At 40.2% G+C, this 17,712-nt stretch overlaps 1 protein-coding gene across 1 annotated transcript; it reads right to left on the minus strand.

The window, feature by feature from the left end:
• Positions 1–209: 209 nt before the first annotated feature.
• LOC124302909 (uncharacterized) lies at positions 210–11,177 on the minus strand. Its single transcript, XM_046759478.1, has 12 exons — positions 10,964–11,177; positions 9,841–10,373; positions 8,938–9,303; positions 8,586–8,770; positions 8,148–8,436; positions 7,884–8,056; positions 3,048–3,124; positions 1,960–2,489; positions 1,523–1,885; positions 1,043–1,227; positions 667–955; positions 210–579 (listed from the first exon to the last, which is right to left on the minus strand). Exons 2-12 carry the CDS (start codon positions 10,358–10,360, stop codon positions 401–403), a joined length of 3,156 nt encoding a protein of 1,051 aa, XP_046615434.1. The 5' UTR covers positions 10,361–10,373; positions 10,964–11,177; the 3' UTR covers positions 210–400.
• Positions 11,178–17,712: the final 6,535 nt, after the last annotated feature.

The following is a 17,712-nucleotide window of genomic DNA, read 5'->3' on the forward strand; positions in this document are numbered from 1 at the left end:
TATGGTCTCTCACAGTCTCATAAGATTAAACATAGGATATAAATTTATTTATTGAACAATAAAGTATCGAACATAAAAAGTGACAAACAGGAATTATGAAACAATTTATTCAAATCGTAGCAGTCGAGATAGCCTCTACCATTTAATTTTCACTTGGATGATGCAATAATTTCCTGTCACCACGCTGTTTTAAATGATTCCCCATTTTGTTCTTTGTATAAACGTTGAATATAAAAAGTACTTTACTGTTTTACGCATGTGTGATCAAACGTATTCGAGACGCTGTCTACCATTTACTTAAGGTGGGTTAATTCTTGAATTTGACTTTCTACTTCGTGGCGTAAGCACCGTGCAGTTTACTAGGCTTATACGAGCAACGAATAGGATTCGCAGTTATCTTTTACCCGGCTGTCGTCGTGATTCTTCGTACTCGATGGAACAAGCCACCATCCGACGAGTAAGTGAGTGCTTTTGGATCTACGCGCATGGGGTTGAGGGTCTTGTTACACGGAGAGACTTCGAACTTTGAGAGGATTTTGATGAGACCAATCTTTGCTTGCATTAGTCCGAATCTAAGACCTGTAAATAAATGGAATTTATCTCGCGTTGGAAACAAATATCGACACGAATTACTAATTAGCTCGACGATTTGACTCCAACTCTTACCAATGCAGTTACGAGGACCTTCGCCGAACGGCAAATACGTAAAGGCAGGTCGCTTTTTCTTGTTTTCTTCACTGAATCTCTCCGGATCGTATTTGACGGGATCAGGGTAATATTCCGGATCATAGTGAAGCCCTAGTAATGGAGTGTAGACGGGAGTTCCTTTCTTGATTAAGAGGCCAGTTTTTGGAATTGTGTAATCGCAAATAGCCTCTCTGTCCAAAAACGGCACCGAGGGATATTTTCGAAGAGTTTCCCAGGCGACCTTGGCCAGGTATGGAAGGTTCTGCACCTGTTGGCACGATGAAGAATTACAATAATTATAAATACATCATCAAGAGTTGAAAAAATAATGCTTTTTTTCTGAGTATAGGTTCACCAGGTCATAGGACAGCTTTCCGTCGCTTTCTTCCAGAGCTGTCAGGATTTCTTCACGGAGTTTGGTTTGCAGCTCAGGTTGCAGGGACAATTCGTGCAGCGTGAAAGACACCAGTGTCGACGAGGTTTCGAATCCTGCTGCGAAAAAGATTGCAGCCTGGGCGACCATGTTTTCGTCAGTAAATTCTAGATCAATAAAAAAATAACCCCCGTCACAAATCTCATAGACGTACGTCTGAAGCAAACTTCAATCCTCCAAAATTTGATTTTTCCTTTACGGAATACTGTGTTAGTTATTATGATTGGCCTTGAACTTGGTAAAAAACTACATTATACACTACACTACTACATTCGTACAACGAATGTTATTCTGAAAGTAGATTAACAGTACGATCGACTGTAGATAGAGTTCTAATTGTCTGTCCGAAAAGGGTGGAAGCCTTCGTAAATAAGCGTAATGAATCGATGTCGATGAACTCACGGAACAAGTCGTCGTCCGTTTGGTTATTCCTCAGCTCTATGAGAAGGTCTATGAGATCGTTGCGCTTCAAGCCAGTCTGCATGCGGGTCGTCAAAGTTTCCCAGAAGGCTTTCTTCATGAAATTCGAGCTCTCACCCTCGAAGAGCGTGGATCCGAAGAAATTTGTGATCCCGGGAATAAAGAATATGGCCATCATTTCGGCGCCGCGTTTCCAGGTGAAATCAAACATCCTTCTCCCGTATTTTCTAAACTCAGCATTCGGGTTTGCCAACGAGTTGACCTGCAAGCCGTAAACACAGGTGCCTATAACGTCGGTCGTGTACTTGGCGCAGATTTCCTTCAACTCGAGCACTTGACCCTCACCTGTAAGAAAAATGATATTTGGTAATCGAATCTCCATTAGTGTAACGATGTCTTTCACCCTTGTGACCTTGTACCTTCCAGATTGAGGTGCTCGAAGTAGGTAGCCAAATCGTCCCCGACAGCGTTGACCAATGGGAACATCGCCTTCATCTTTCCCGAAGAAAACACGGATGTCAATTTGTAGCGCAGGTTCTTCCAGTCAGGATTCTTGATGAGAAACAAGTTGTTATTTCCGACGAAGTCTTTGCTGGATGCAGTCCCATATCTGTTCGGGAGGTTCTGAAAATCCTTGAGTAAGACGCTCTTGATGACCTCCGGATCACGGAGCACCAAAGCTGGCTTGTCGAATATGTAGAACCCCACGTAGGGCAGGCCCTGGCCCCATTTGTAGATTTCCGCAAGGTACTCGAATACCGATAGCCGGAAGAGAAGGCATTGACCAAAATTTCCAACAAATGGGATCGGCGTTACTTCCGTCACACCTTTATTTTTCCAGTGGTTGAAGTTCCGTGTCATGTAAAAGTAAGCCAACACGAGGGCGGTGAAGAAGAGAATCGCGGCACTCAAGATCCAAGATGGCGTCAAGAAAACCATTTTGTGATTTCTGGAACAGTAATGGAATCGTAATCAGACTTTGACACGTTAAAAATCGTCGACAGTTCTGACTAAAATGTAAGTTGTATGTTGATTTTCTCCGATTTGCTCTTGTGGAAGAACTTTCGAATAGTAAGAATTTTATTGTGATCTTTTGTAAATCCAAAATAAAATATGAGCAAGTGGTTTTTTTCTACCGAATGTGATTCGATAGATTCTAGAAATGAACCGTCGAAAATTCTATCTTAATACTATCTTCCTCCCTCAAGATACAAAACAATACTGATATCAGAGACTATTGTGATAAATTTGCTCATTACGGCAGCATGTATTTCAGAAGTTTAACTTTTAACGTGGTTTATTTTAATCATTGCTGTGGGTAACGTTGCGTAACAGCAATTAACACCAATGAAATCCGCACTGATCTGTGAGATGTTTTGTTCATCATCGTGACTGCTACAAAATTGAATGATAACAGATTCGGTTTGTCTGAATAATTTCAGAGGCATTGCGTAATAAAATTGCGTTGTTTATATTGTCCGAAGATTGCTTTGGATTCATCACTCACCGCGCGGAAATATACTTGGGATAATTACCGAATCCCATCAGATTAGATATCAGCTGTATCAATTTATCGCAAATCATTCAAACATAAACGAATTCATCTTGCAAGCAAAGATCAGGCCGAGGCGATAACATGTTCTTGAAAATCAAATAAGAATCCGAAAATTATTTCGATTTGAATAAATAGATACATGTATGTATGCCTTCTGGATTTCTTTTGCTGCCGTATTTGATGAATTTGAAACAAGACTGCTATCTAATAACCCTAGCAAATATTTATTGTAGGAGTGTATGCATTTTTGATTAAAAAAAAATCGAGTAAGACGATTTGTTAGTTGTATTTAAGAGCCAGCACCACTCTAGGATTTTGGAAAACTCAATTTTCTTTGGGGGGGGGGGGGCTTAAACAATATTTTAGGCTTATAAAATCAATATCCTTATTATCGAAAATATAGTCTTATAGCGAAGAAATTTTTTTAAAACGTTCAATTCTCGATTTGAAATGCCTTCGAGCGTGCGCTGAGTGTTCGTAAAACTTTAAACGCATTTTTCTCAGAACCACTTTTTTCGAACTGGGAGGACGGATTACTTGAACACCGTTACGTGGATCGAATTGAAATTTTGACAGTAGCTTCACAATCACATCCTCTATGGAAGTTTGTAGCCGTTATTTTTATTTAACGTAAACTTTTTTTTGTAAACAATTTAATGTTTATTTTTTGGCCAAAAATCGATTAATTTTTTCAAAAGTCCACCGTTTCTAAAATATTTGATTTAAAACAAAACCCTACGCATTTCCATAGGCGATAATATATAGATTATAAAATTTGTTGGTTTTTTTTCCAGGTCTTATACTTTACGAGAAATCCGTCCTCCCGTGAAGGAGTTTTAAAAAGAAGATGATTCCAAAGATTGGATCTATCGCCGCTATTTTGCATCAAATTGAATACGTGTTAAATAAACCCTCTGAAAAGAAATCATACTTCTTTTCCCATACTCTCAAAACAAATCGTCAAATTTATGCCTTTTTTCGACCGTTAGAGTTGCGTTAATCCTTAATTTAATGAAAAACTAGCTGGACGAACAAAAAACTTTCGATCTTTTAAGCGACAGGCACGATCGGATGATCGTATTAGCAGCTCTCAGTATAAATCACTAGATGTTCGAATAAGGGAAGCTGAGGCAAATTGTCGCACCAGAAAATTCTCGATGTAAGGGAATAAACGAACATTTAACGAATTGAACTGAAGATATCTAGGCCTTGGTAAGCGATCATCCACTTTTGTCTATTATGAAAAAATTGTATTACTTATCCGGCTAGTTATACCTACGGTTTTTAATTGTTTACTTACGAGAGTGTCACTTCCGTACGCACTGCTGTCGCGGCCTACAACTCGATGAAGAAATCGTCACCAGCCACTTCCGACACCTCAATCGTGAAAGATATCAATCAGCACTTTATCGCCGTGCCTGACGAACTCTGAGGTTCCATCCATCTTAATCTGTGCTGTCCCCCTCCAGTAAAATTTGCTATCTGAAGGTTAGCAAATTGCACCACGTGGTCGTCGGTGGTGTGGCCAACAATTATCTAACATTGTTCGAGTTATTATGTACACTTCAGAATGTAAAAATAAACCGGGCAGTCAAATTTTAATAGTAATCATTGAAACAGTAAAACTGTAAATCACATGTATGAAATTTATTATGCGTACACTGAGATAAAAAAGTTGTCGAATCGACGAAATGTGCGTTGACGGGCGGTGAAATGAAATGACTATGCCTTGAAGAAGAATCATACGCATAGTAGTCTGAATAGAAAGTTAAAACCCTGTTAATATCGATTGGAGAAACGATTTCTTTAAAAATATTTCAAAATAAATATAACAATTGATCGATGAAATTTGTTATGCAGTCGGTTGAGCCATTAATTTCAAAATTGAGCCGTTAGCGAAGTGCTTAAATTTTATCGATATTATGATTAGTATCTATTTTTAACTTTCGTATCGTTACGTTGTACTGAATTTCGTTCTCTCAATCGATTACGAAAGTGCAGCATTGTAATTTGTTGTGATTTGAAAAAAAGAAATGACAAAATGAATGTTAAGATTGAGACGACATTCGTTAGCTAGTTTACTGATACGTCTTTTCTCCACGACTCTTTCATCAATTGACTCCGTGCATACATTTTCTGCACCCTGTACTTGTACGTGCAACAGTCGAGTATCAGAATTGGAATTCTCACAAAGTTGAACCTCAACCGAAAATAGATGACACATCTCAACACAATGTATGTTTTTTTTTTTTTTTTGATTTTGTATTTAAATCAATAAATTTTCATTCCATACATCGAATGATAACCAAGATCTTCATTTATTACTTATAAAGTTGTTTTTATCTTCTTCACGTTGATGAATAAGTATTGAAGTTTTTGCTTGATAGTATAAGCGGCAGGTAGCAGGACTTTGAAATAAAAAGCGAACTTTATGTTATAAAACGATTTCTTCTTTTGTTAGTCACGTGGAAGAAATCAAACTTTGAAACTTAAAACCCAGACTAAAATATCTTGTTGATCGGTGTTGTTATTTATTATATTACATCTATCCACGATTTGTTTATAATATTTACCTATTTCTTCTTTTCGTGTGATTCTTCTTCAACAAAAAAATATGTGTTGGCATAATAAATTACACGTATCTGATTCATAATTTTACCGTTGTACTTATTTATATTGTATCTTAATAATCTTATTTAAAACTTTGTATCCGATACACCATGCCTATACAACCACGCGAGTTATGAAATCGAAACTTCGCACGGACTTGCCGATTCATCGGTGCGCCAAAGAAAAAAAAAAAAAAAATTGTATCTCAGGTATGAGCACGCTCTGCAAGTTTGATGATAGTTACTTCTTCGATATGTACGAGAAAGGCAAAAACAGCGAAACCCCAGTTTCAAACTCTTCATTTTTTCTGATTTGTTCGAAATTTTGGTTTCAGACGCACCGTTTGAAAAAAGTACGAAGTGATAGATTACTCGATTAATTTTTATCGATCGAATGGAGTCGTGTTCGATTATTTTTTTGGACTCGGTTGATGGATGTATCGATTATTTTCAGCTTAATGGCCATCGCCAGTAACGCCGGCTATATTCACAGTTAAGGGAACGTACCCATACTACGTGACCCGTTTAAGGGGGGGAGCGGAGTCTTTAAAATACTACAATCAGTCACAGGAGGGGGGGAGTGGCTCAGCTTTTTGTCACGTAGTCGATTTTACTGAGAGAAATCTCGTATTTTTTAGACCTGTATTTGAATATAGCGCGCAGTGCTTAGTGCTTTTTAAACTCACAGTTGGTGGCGCTGACGCACATATGCCGAGACGTCAGCCAATTGTAAACAGACACTGTTTGTCAGACAGTTTGTATTTCAGTGAAGTTAATACTACGTGAAAAATAAAGGGGGAGATGGGGGGTCTTGGCATATACTACGAGAAGTCACCGAAGGGGGGGAGGGGTCGAAAAATCTAAAAAAATAGGTCACGTAGTATGGGTACGTTCCCTAAGTACAGATGCATCTTGCATTTACATTCGTACTAAAATAAGATGCAGGCGAACTTTTAGCTCCTTCGTCGGATCTTCACCGCGACAATCCTTCGGGCGCCGTAATAAAATACAGTAAACTATGCACAGCATGGATTCAAACTGAAATTATTTCAAGGATAACCACTCGGTTATTTAACTTCCGGGAACGAGCACGTGAACCGTGAATATCTATTATATAATTTTACGAATATTTTCGTAATTCGTGTGCCACATGCAAGGTGCCTTTTTCAACGGTGTACGAATATAGCAGTATTCACATGTTTCAAAGCGTTTGTCGGTATACCTTCTATCCTCGTTAACACCTCAGTATTGAAACACGTATGGATACTTGTGAAGAACTCGCCTGTCATTCTTGACGTAGCAAAAAAACTACCACGTTTCGGGTTCTGGGGCATGGTCGTTGACCAGTACCTGACGGTGAAAAAAAAAAAAAAAAAAAAAATAAAAACGTTTTGAGTTCTACTTCACCGTGCGGGATAATTTATTTCGCAACTCGACTAATAAGCGGGTTATCACTTTTGCCAAATCATTCAACCTCCGTTCATCACGGAATGGCCGAGCATTCTCATGACACTCATACATCTCGAAATTATTTCGAAAAAATAGCGCTTTCAGCCTTTCATAATTATCGTCTTCGATTAGGTCAGCGTCTATAATTTCATACGAGTTCTAGCTCAAGATAATTAGTAAATTCTGACAGACTGATTCCAAAATGTGATACATGGGACGTGACAGCGCAGAGTCACAATCACTTACACCTTTATCGGTATAATTATATTCATGTATTTCGTAATTTACTCTTTCATCTACCAGATCTTAATGCACGCCTTACAATCTTCATTGTTTCTCGTTAATAAAGAATCAGTGACAATTCATCAAATTGTCGGGTAAGAATAGGAACTTCCACCAGGTCTACCACCAATACAACAGACGATGATGTTATTTTATGATTTTTTAACCAATGTACTTAATATTAGATAATCATGAGTGCCCTGACGCACTAATATTGTGATTGCATTATTCATCTCCATTTGCGATATATATATATATATATATATATGTATAAATATTCTAGCGTAAACGAATCCCTGTTAAAATTAGATATCTGCATCACAACACCAGGTTTGAGAACGATGTATATTCTGGGATGATATTATTCAATTTCATTTTGTTCGTCCGTCTGATACAGAAATCCTTAACTTTCACGTGGTAGTGAATTATATTTTTTCTGCAGATTCTAGGGTGTTTGAGAAATTTTACGGGCACGAAGAAACAGACCACCGTCCGGTCCCGCGAGGAGAGATTTTGGGTTGAAGCGTAGAGGGATCATCGTTTCATCGCATGCAGAGAGCTCATAGTTCGATACAAATTTGAGAATTCCCAGTTTCACTTGGAGCTGCCCAAACCGAAGACCTAAAAACCAATTTATTACGTTGATAAGTATATCTGCAAAAGTCCTCTGCTTTATAAATCGTTAGCGACTTATTCACTCTTCGACCCTTACCAATGCAGTTACGGGGACCGTCGCCGAAGGGCAAATAAGTGAAGGCAGGACGCTTCGCTTTATTCACTTCGGTGAATCGCTCTGGGTCAAACTTATCAGGCTCGGGGTAATATTCTGGGTCGTAGTGAAGCCCAAGGAGAGAAATATACACCGGAGTTCCCCGCTCAATGACCAGGCCGGATTCTGGCAGTTTGTAGTCCGTGTTTGCAACTCTGTCCAAAAAAGGGACGGATGGATATTTTCGCAGAGTTTCAGAGACGACCTGGTCAAGGTATTCAAGACTCAGCACCTGTAATAGAAGTTCGGTCGATAATTGTTATCAGTGATCGTATATCGTCTTTATATTTTGTGCTATAAATTGATCAAGGTTTCCGTGACCTTGAGGTGCTAATACTAGCATCAAGCGGTACTTTATAATGGCTCTGATTACTCTTTTACCATTTCGTAGGTTATTTTCCCTCCATTATTCGCTAAAGCTGATGTTATCTCTTCTCGAAGTTTTGATTGGATATCTGGGTGTAGAGCCAGCTCGTAAAGGGCAAAAGACAGGGTGCTTGATGAGGTTTCAAATCCCGCGGCAAAAAAGGTAGCCGCTTGTCCAACCAACGTGTCTCCTTCGAGTTCTACCACGAGAAAATGTTTTACATCCCTATTTAGCGATGGAAATCGCAGAAACGTGGAGAAAATTATTATCTTACAGAAATTAAGCAGTCCGCAAAATCGGCTGAAAAACCATGAAAACCCAACGTGAAAACAAAATTTACACGGTATTTGGCGGTGGCGAACTTACTGAAACCTTGGGAATCTTCAGAATCGGACTGTTTCAGCTGAATGAGCAGGTCGATAAGATCTTCTCTACAAACATCGCTGTTCATTCGCGTATTGAAGGTTTCCGTGAAAACCTTTCTTATGAAATCGGAGGAGTCCGTTGAGAAGAACTTCAAATTCAGCGGAGTGACTAGCCTTGGAATAAAAAAGAAGGCGGCAAACTCAGCACCGCGTTTGTAAGTGAACTCAAACATGCTTCTTCCGCATTGTCTGAACTCTGCTTTTGGATGGTTCAAGCAATTAGCTCGCAAGCCAAAGGCGCAGGATGCGATAACGTCCGTCGTGAACCGGGCGGCAATCTCTTTCGCTTCGACGATGTTTCCATTCCCTGAAATTACACGAAATTGCTAATGCTACTGGAAGCATGTGGTGGTGTGCGAATTGGTGATGTAACGAATGTAAATTAAGTTGAGTATTCGCGAATGCGAATGCGAATATACATTTTTAAATCAGGTGCCATTTCTCTGTGTCTAAATATTGACAATTGATTAACTGACAGGTACACCGTGCAAGCCACGCGCACACATTAGCGCCGTTTGCAACTTATTCCGAAAATTGCCAAGTTGATCCGAACTAAGCCGATTGTTTGTTTATTTGACGACAAACTGATAACAAAAACAAATGAATTTTGAGGTTAGAGTGAAATTCAAACGCGAAGACAAAACTTTATAATAATATTTCATTATCAAACCAATGTTTTTTGTTTTATGTAATATTATTTTCACAATTTTTATAAGCAAAATATGAAGTATTTGCGACAATCACATTCGGAAAATGTTCGCATGATTTTTGCAAATTCGGATGGGAATGCGAATGCGAATATTCGTTACACGACTAGTATGAATACTGGCCGAGGAAAGCCCACCTTCCAATTGAAGAGTACTTAAATGAGTGTCGAGATCTTCGCCAACTACCAACATCAGGTGGAACATCCGCTTTATTTTTCCAGACGTAAAGATAGGCGTAATTTTATGGCGCAGACTCTTCCATGCTGGATTTTTCAAGAGGAATAGATTTGCGGATCCTATAGGATCGGATTCCGCTGATTTTGCATATCTGTCGACAAAGTAACTGAAATCCTTGATCAAAATCCGTCTATTGATTTCAGGGTCTCGCAACATCAAAGCCGGCTTATCGAAGATGTAAAATCCTATGTACGAAAGACCTTTCGCCTGTTGGTAAACTGCGTTGAGGCATCCGGAAGCTGATTGTCGGAAGAGACAGCAGTCGAGGAAATTTCCAAAAAATGGTTTTGGCGGAACCTCTGTTACATTTCTCTTCGGCCAGTAATTGAAATTTCGTGTCATATAGAAGTAGGCCAGCACGACCATCGAAAGAAATACGACGATGACATCGAGGAACCAGTGCAGAGTTATGAGACCCATTGCTTTTCCACAGCTGAAGCACACATTACGAGAAAATATTTTCAGAATTCGATGTTGCGGTACAAATTCATCTCTCTCGAAATCGTGAGTAAGGGAAACGTACTTGACAGTCACTGAATCCAAAAAGATTAAATATTGCAGGCCTACAAGAATAGTCGATCTAATCGTTGGAATGAAAACTTTTCCAATTTGCCGACCGAAGCGAAGTTAAGGCAATAATATGAACTCGAAATCGAAATGAGAATCTCGAAATCATTTCTATTTGTACAAGGAAATTCAGTTCCCCTGGATTGTCATTTGCTTGTGCAAATTCATGAATTTGACAATTATAGTCTAATAATTACAGAAAATATTTTCTGTAGAATTATTTACATTTTCAAATCGATAAATAAACCCCGGTGGTTTGTTAATCATACTCGATCGATTTAAAGCAAAAAAAAAAAAAATTAAAAATTCTGGAGTTGGTGAAGCCGATATCATTTGAATCGGATCCTTCTTAATGTAATACGATTTGAGCAGGATATTATGATTAAAATTGAAACAAACAATTTTTTCTCTTGCTTTGGCAGTCCTTGTTTGTATGCTTTACGGTTATTCACTCACCAAGTAACACCTTTGTGTGTGCTTTGTTCACGGTACCGTCTAAATGAACAACTAGAAATAATCACCTTACACTTTGAACGCACAACTGAATTTGAAGATCAGTTTCGCTTCTAACCAGTTTTTGATCATTTCGATACACATGTATATCTATACGTGGTATCCACTTGCTTGGTAACTGTACCGCATGATCAACAGCGTCGTAACGAAAAATCTGAATTCATGACACGTATGGAGGGGATTCTTTATCTATTTTTGCTTTGCTACTAAACTTCACTTTCAAGGAGTGGCACATAACGCCGTGACTGATGTAGATATTACAGAGCACAGAACTTTTATCAATTCACCGATAAGTTATTCTTAAAACTCTCTGATGAAAAGATGCCGGAGCCTTTTTATCTCGAAGATAATTTACGACATACTTTGAATTACGTACATTTTCAATTCCAAACTTGTCTATTTCGTCAGCTGTAAGCAAATACAATGCTCGTGATTCTTGAAATAATTGCGAAACCTATCCTGTAAAGTTAGCTCAAATTATGCAAAATCGACGGCAAACCACCACTTGCGTCTACTTTTTTGTAAGTGCCTCAGGTATCGAACATATTTTGAGAACTTGATTCTGATGAATTCTTTAAATAGCTGGTTAATGACAAATGCTGATATATTTAGTGAACCCTGCAGGCATCTGCACAGCTGTTCATCATACGGCGGAAATGAAAAACATATAGCAAAATCAAACTAGGATTTCGAAGTTAAGCGTCGGAGTTTACTATCAGTACTTCTTGTGTCCAGAATGTCTTTCAGCGTTTAGATTTTCACTGTTAAACTTGCATCTTTATAGGACTCATACTTGCGAAGGGATGATTACTGGCCTCATCTAGGTAATGTTTTGATATTGTTTTAATCGGTAAAATTGTTTGAATTTTTTTATTTGATGATAATTTTCACCACCCGTTATATCTGCTATGTTTTCATATTCAGAAGTACGTTTGAGTTTCACCTTAAAAATCTGCGAACGTCGTTTTACTATTTTATGAGGTATTTTTTGGGCTTTGCATAGAAGTGTTGATCTTATAGTGTTTCTATGAATGCTACCTACGAAGACTTTCTTAATTAGATGGAGAACGGTTGGATCGTTTTTTCTACTTGATGCTCATCGCTGTTTGAATAATAAACAATCAACAGGTTACTTTGACAGAAGGTTTGCCGAAATTCGAGTTCCCCTTTTGCGCGAAGTGTTTAATATAAAGTGGTTTGTACTCTCAACGCCAGTCAATATCGTCACTCGTAATTATCAAATCTATACTTTTGCGTTATATGTATGCATACAGTATGTGTGTACCACGGACATGGAGTCGACATCTCGCTCTGGACATAAGATATGTAATTATATATTTTCGCGTTCGATGTGCGCAGTCATTATTCGGCACTTGACGACTGGCCGTTATCTCAGCCATTTCGTATCTTGTTTGATACTTTGAACATATGATTAAATAAGATCCATCGTGTATCCGCACAAAATGTGACCTCGAGTCCGTGGATAATGTCAAAAATAATAGCACACGTCTCGCCATAATTATTTAGAGACTACCACATACAAAGTATTCGTTTGCTGACCCGTATCAGCTAATAATAACAATGAAGCTAAAGAAAAACTTGTGTTTTTTTTTATCCACTTCTTACCACTTGACTTGACCATCTATCTTAATTTCTTGTTTCAAATATTCCCAGCTGACACAATACATAGGTGAATGATTCGCTAATATTATTTCAGTTATTCAGTTATACGCTGTGATAAATTTTTCTTCCGATTGATTAGCATTTATCGGGTACATATTGATGACAATATGCATCAAGATTTTTTACTTAAACCTCATTCAATAATTGGTCAGTTGACTTTAAAAATTTACAAAGACTTGTTCCAAAAATTAAACAAAAACGACAGTAATGAAACAGAATCTGCAGGAATATGTTCTCAATGATTGATTTTTTTTGCGTAAAATTTAACATCTATGCTGTAGGAGGTACCTAGTAGTCAATGTTACGAAAAGTCGATATGACCCGTGCTTGGGTTAAATGTCTGAAACATCTTCGGTATGAAATATATCGAGGCCAGCCAGCTTTCATTCGTCCAACAGCCTCAGCAAGCGGCAGGCGTAGAATATCTGCAAGTGGTCGAAATAACAACCTAGAGAAGAACATCCTTACCATCATCAGCTGAACACTCGGCACTCGGAAGGATAAATTCGTAACTACCTTACCAGCTGCGATTCGGTACTGGGTTGCCGCCTATAGATAATGTCGGATTCTATCATAAGATTCCAGATTTCTACGGTCCGGCATATTTTCAACCGACGATCACGGAGGCCGAACCATTTGGCGATATCAGTAATATCGCAGCGGCGGTCGATAGGTAACGTCCAGAGTGTCGGTACGTTACCATCAATTGACCTCGAGAGTCATATTCTGTATCCTCAATCGAATCACGAAGTATTTTACAGCGAATCTTATAAATCTGATCTTCAAGGCTGTAAAAGCAAGTGAATAATGTCCTGAAGTGAACAAAAGTATTTCTTAGTGCAGTTTGACAGCGTTGAGCTGTGCGAACTGTTAGTGATGTACTTTCGATTATTCCGATAATTTTTTCATATCGAGATCACATATCGATGGGTATAGTGAAAAATACTTGAAAATAGATTGAGTGACTCATAAAATTTAGATCGCACTTTAATTCACGTTTCCTCGTACAATTCACAGTTATCAGAAGTGTGAAATGTTCCGGTGGATCATAGCTGTCGGCGGACTTTGGCTCAAGCGATGACAGAGCTAAGCAAGACACCCGCTTTCATCAAAGCATGCATTGTGTGTATTGACGCCCGAGGGTGAATCCACCGACTCGTGAATTAAGCATGAGGTAGTTAATGAACATCTTCCCAGACTATGCCATCCGTAATAACACATGATCGGATCGCTTTCCCTCCCCGTTCTGTTCAATTCAGCCTGTGGTTATTGGCCTGAGCCTCGCCGTCTGTGCTTCACCGATCCAAAACGTAAAGATTTGGTAACGCGGGAAGCACTCGATTTCTGTCAAAGCTTCATTTTTAACAGCCTCGCATTGCATTCCTTATAATTGGAAAGTGTGAATAATTGAAAAGTTTCGATAATATGAACAAAACCGTCGTGACAGAAGCATAGTTAATTTAGGTGGATGCCACTCTATCATATATGGTTCTTTTACGAAGGGGACACAAGATTTTTACATCTTAGAGTAGACAGAACTTATGAATGATAAAGAATTTTTTGTACAAGCAAAAAATATAAAGAAAGAACGGCGTTCGAAATCACCAAACAGTGTCATCAACACCCTTCGACACCCTACGTACGATACTCGTATCGTGTATCCTACTCTACACTTACCAGCCCAAACAGACGGACCAGCCCGCATAGATATATAAAAAAAAAAAAACACAACAACGGAATTTACATAATAGTTTTTGAAAATCTTCTACAGTGATGAAATTCACCCGTTGAAAAAAAGCGTACTTATTAGTCAAAGCATAATTATTTTAATGGATTTATAAAACGAATCTGACAACGTTCGACAGAATTTTCGTTAACGAATTTGAAATCAAACACCTTGTATGCCGCTGTAAACACCTGACGAGGTTATCAGCTAACGTAGCAAGGACGTCTGAGTCGTTATTGTCGAATTTTGTGTTCTCAAGTCGACAAATTAAGATATCTGAATAATCACGAACAGTGTTCGCCGGGGAAATACAGCGTCAGGGGATTATTGGGGCGATTTTCGTGTTAACCGTGAATGTTTGGTGGACGAAATTGACGAATCGACCGCCGCGTCTCGATGCCGTCGTCTACGTAGCTGGGCGCCCGGGATGCAAGGGGGTAGCTGTAAGATCGCCATTAGACTAGATTACGTTTCAGGGGGCGGATCGTGGTTGGAAATTACACGAGACCAATAACTGTTCCCGTCGACTCCGTACGACGTGCTCTTCGACGAATTGTGGATCCGAGGCGGAATATTCCGGCGCTAGGTTACCCGCTACGTGATCCTCGAGGCCTCCGAATCTCTAGCAGCGTCGACTGCGTCCCCCTCTTCCAATTCCCGACTCCCCAGGCGCCTACATCCACATGCATGCATACCACGAAAACACACCCTTCACGGGTATTATCCATTTTCCGGAAATTTTCTAAATTTTCATCATCAGAATTCGATCATTTGTCACTCGTTCGCCGAAATCTTTGTTATTTTTTTTTTTTTTTTTCTAGAGTGACCAAGTCAACGTTGAATAAAAGATGAAAAAGCGACCGAAATCAGTGCTTGTTCGCTGAACAGGGTAAATCAGATACGACCACTCTTACAATTAAAGTTCGATGAAAACTTTCGTCCAATATCACGCGCAATGTTTTTTTTTTTGATGATATATTCATTCCAAGACTTCGAAACACCATATTCTCTAAGCCAATCCTACGAAACTTTGGTGAAGCGAAAGTGTTCCGGTACTTCGGCTGGATTTCTTCTACATTCTATTCGGTCTTCGATCAGTCGGGTTCCCAGTAATACCCAGTCTCGCAGCATAGCTGAGCAGCTTCAATCTGTCGACGCCTGGCAGCGAAATATGATATTCGGTCTGTCCTGGACCAATTCTGGTGAAAGTTTGTCGATCTGGCATGGGAAACGAGACCGAGTATCGGTGGGGGGGGAAGCTCCTCAGGGAGCGCGCGGATCTCCAACGCCCTGACCAACAGTTTTTTTTTTGCCGGTGCAGGTGGCGTGACAGCAGTACGAAAATTCCTAGGTAAGTCAATATTTTAAAGGCTGACCAAAGAGCAACGAGCCTAAATAATTTCACGCGAGTAGAAATTGACGCGGGGAAGAATTCGACGACTCTGGCAGGACCCTCGGCCCTCGGCAGAGGGCGATAGGGAGACACGTACGCGCGCACTTAACATGTATACGCAACGAGATGACCCTTTTCAAACTTGGGATGAAACGGGCCTTCGGCGGCTTACAATTTTCATTCAATCGGCGGATAGACACGTGTAAGTTGCCGCATCTTTCGGACAACTGAGAGTCTGAATTGGCTTGAATCAACTCGTGAATTACCGGGTAACGAATATCGTGGTCTTCTGCCCCCGTCTCGCCGATCCGCCCGGCAATGAAATGATAAAATTTGAATTTGAATCGAAAGGCAAGCCCCGACGAATTCTTTGTCGAATTGAAGGATAGAGCTTTTTTGGCGCGGTGTTATTGTTTTCTTTTTCTCATTCTTTACCGGACCCGGAAGAGAGCGCGCCTTGACCAAAGGTCCTCGGCCCTCGCTCGAGCAACCCTTTATTATTCGACCCACCCGACGATCACCTCCTTCTACCTGCATTCAGCTTCGGTCCACGCGCTTCTGCGATGACCCTGTGACCCGGTACCCGACACCCTTGTCAGCTGCATTGCCTCGAAAAGACAACTTTGATTTCGTTTCTAACGGTTTCGCGGTCGTCTTTCCGAATCCTCCTGAAAATCTTTGTCTACTTTTAATTTCAGACTTGGCTCGATTACGAATTAGTTTCAATTCGCAGTAATTTAGTAGCTTAGGTTATTTCAGCCTTGCGTTCATTTTACGCCTCTGTGTAGGGCCGACCAAAGCAACTACAGTTTTCGCAGTGTACAAGTTTTTATGCGACCACAGACAAAGCTTACTACTTACTACTTTTGGGAGTAACGCGTTTTCTTTTTTCAAGTTACTACAATTCTTGTAACCGTAACCTAGACTGTCGATCCAATAACTGGCCGCATCACTGTAACAGTAACTTCAACAGTCCTTCAATTTCCCGGATATTGTAGTGAATCCGACAGCATTTTTTCCCATCGTTTATGGGAAATTCAATTCAATCCGATTGTACAGTAACATTTGATAGTACCAATTCTCCTTTCGTCCATTAAACGATATTCATTTTGGCTCTGACAGCTGGTTCCCGCGGTATCGAGGCACGTATAGGTACCCGATCGGTGGCCGTCGAGTCGCGTAACGCTCGTCCGTTCGACAAAGCGCGCTGTAGGGTATATTTGCAGTGAATCGAGACGGACAGAAAAATACTATGTATCCTTCGTCGTGAGATACGAGGATCAAACGAGGGGTTTACACGTACTAAAGTGCCCTTACGAATCGTATCTAATTTCTGCCAGCAAGAGTTCACATGGGCCGAAGGGTCAGTCCGACCGTCGTCTTGGCCGCATTGGCTCTGCGTAACGCACGGCTGCCCGAAAGGGTGACTAAAATTTATAACAGAAAATACACGCAATAAAATGTGTCGCAAGGACGTGCGGGACACGCAATATCTGTACCTGGACTAAAGGGGGGCCCGTTTCGGACCCCGTGCAGGGGCCGACCCGGAGGATCGTTTAAATTCCTCTTTGATTTAAATATTATCATGTCAGAGGGGTGGAGGTAATGCATTTATAATTGTATACGGGGGGCGGGGTGGGTCATCGGTCGGACATCACTGACCCTTCGAGTGACCCGTCGAGTGACCCGTGGATTGACCCTCGGAAGCGACCTGCACCCAGTCTTCCGGCAACCCTACCTGCACCCTACCTTGCAATATCGTGTAAGGCCCGTGGCACGGGCCCCTCCCTCTCTCCTCTGCAGGTTCCTTGGTATAGGGGGGGGTGATGCTCTCATTTTCTGCTTCGGGAATGAAAGCAGGAAACTGATTATTGGAAGGAAGTCGCCAAA

This window comes from Neodiprion virginianus, chromosome 4, assembly GCF_021901495.1.
Source record: "Neodiprion virginianus isolate iyNeoVirg1 chromosome 4, iyNeoVirg1.1, whole genome shotgun sequence".
Classification (NCBI taxonomy): Eukaryota; Metazoa; Arthropoda; class Insecta; order Hymenoptera; family Diprionidae; genus Neodiprion; species Neodiprion virginianus.

Coding starts and splice junctions, on each gene's coding strand:
- LOC124302909 (XM_046759478.1), bottom strand. CDS start 10,360: ATGGGTCTCATAACTCTGCACTGGTTCCTCGATGTCATCGTCGTATTT. Junction 8,437..8,585: donor GGAAAATAACCTACGAAATG/GTAAAAGAGTAA, acceptor CTTCTATTACAG/GTGCTGAGTCTTGAATACCT. Junction 580..666: donor AGGTCCTCGTAACTGCATTG/GTAAGAGTTGGA, acceptor ATTTATTTACAG/GTCTTAGATTCGGACTAATG.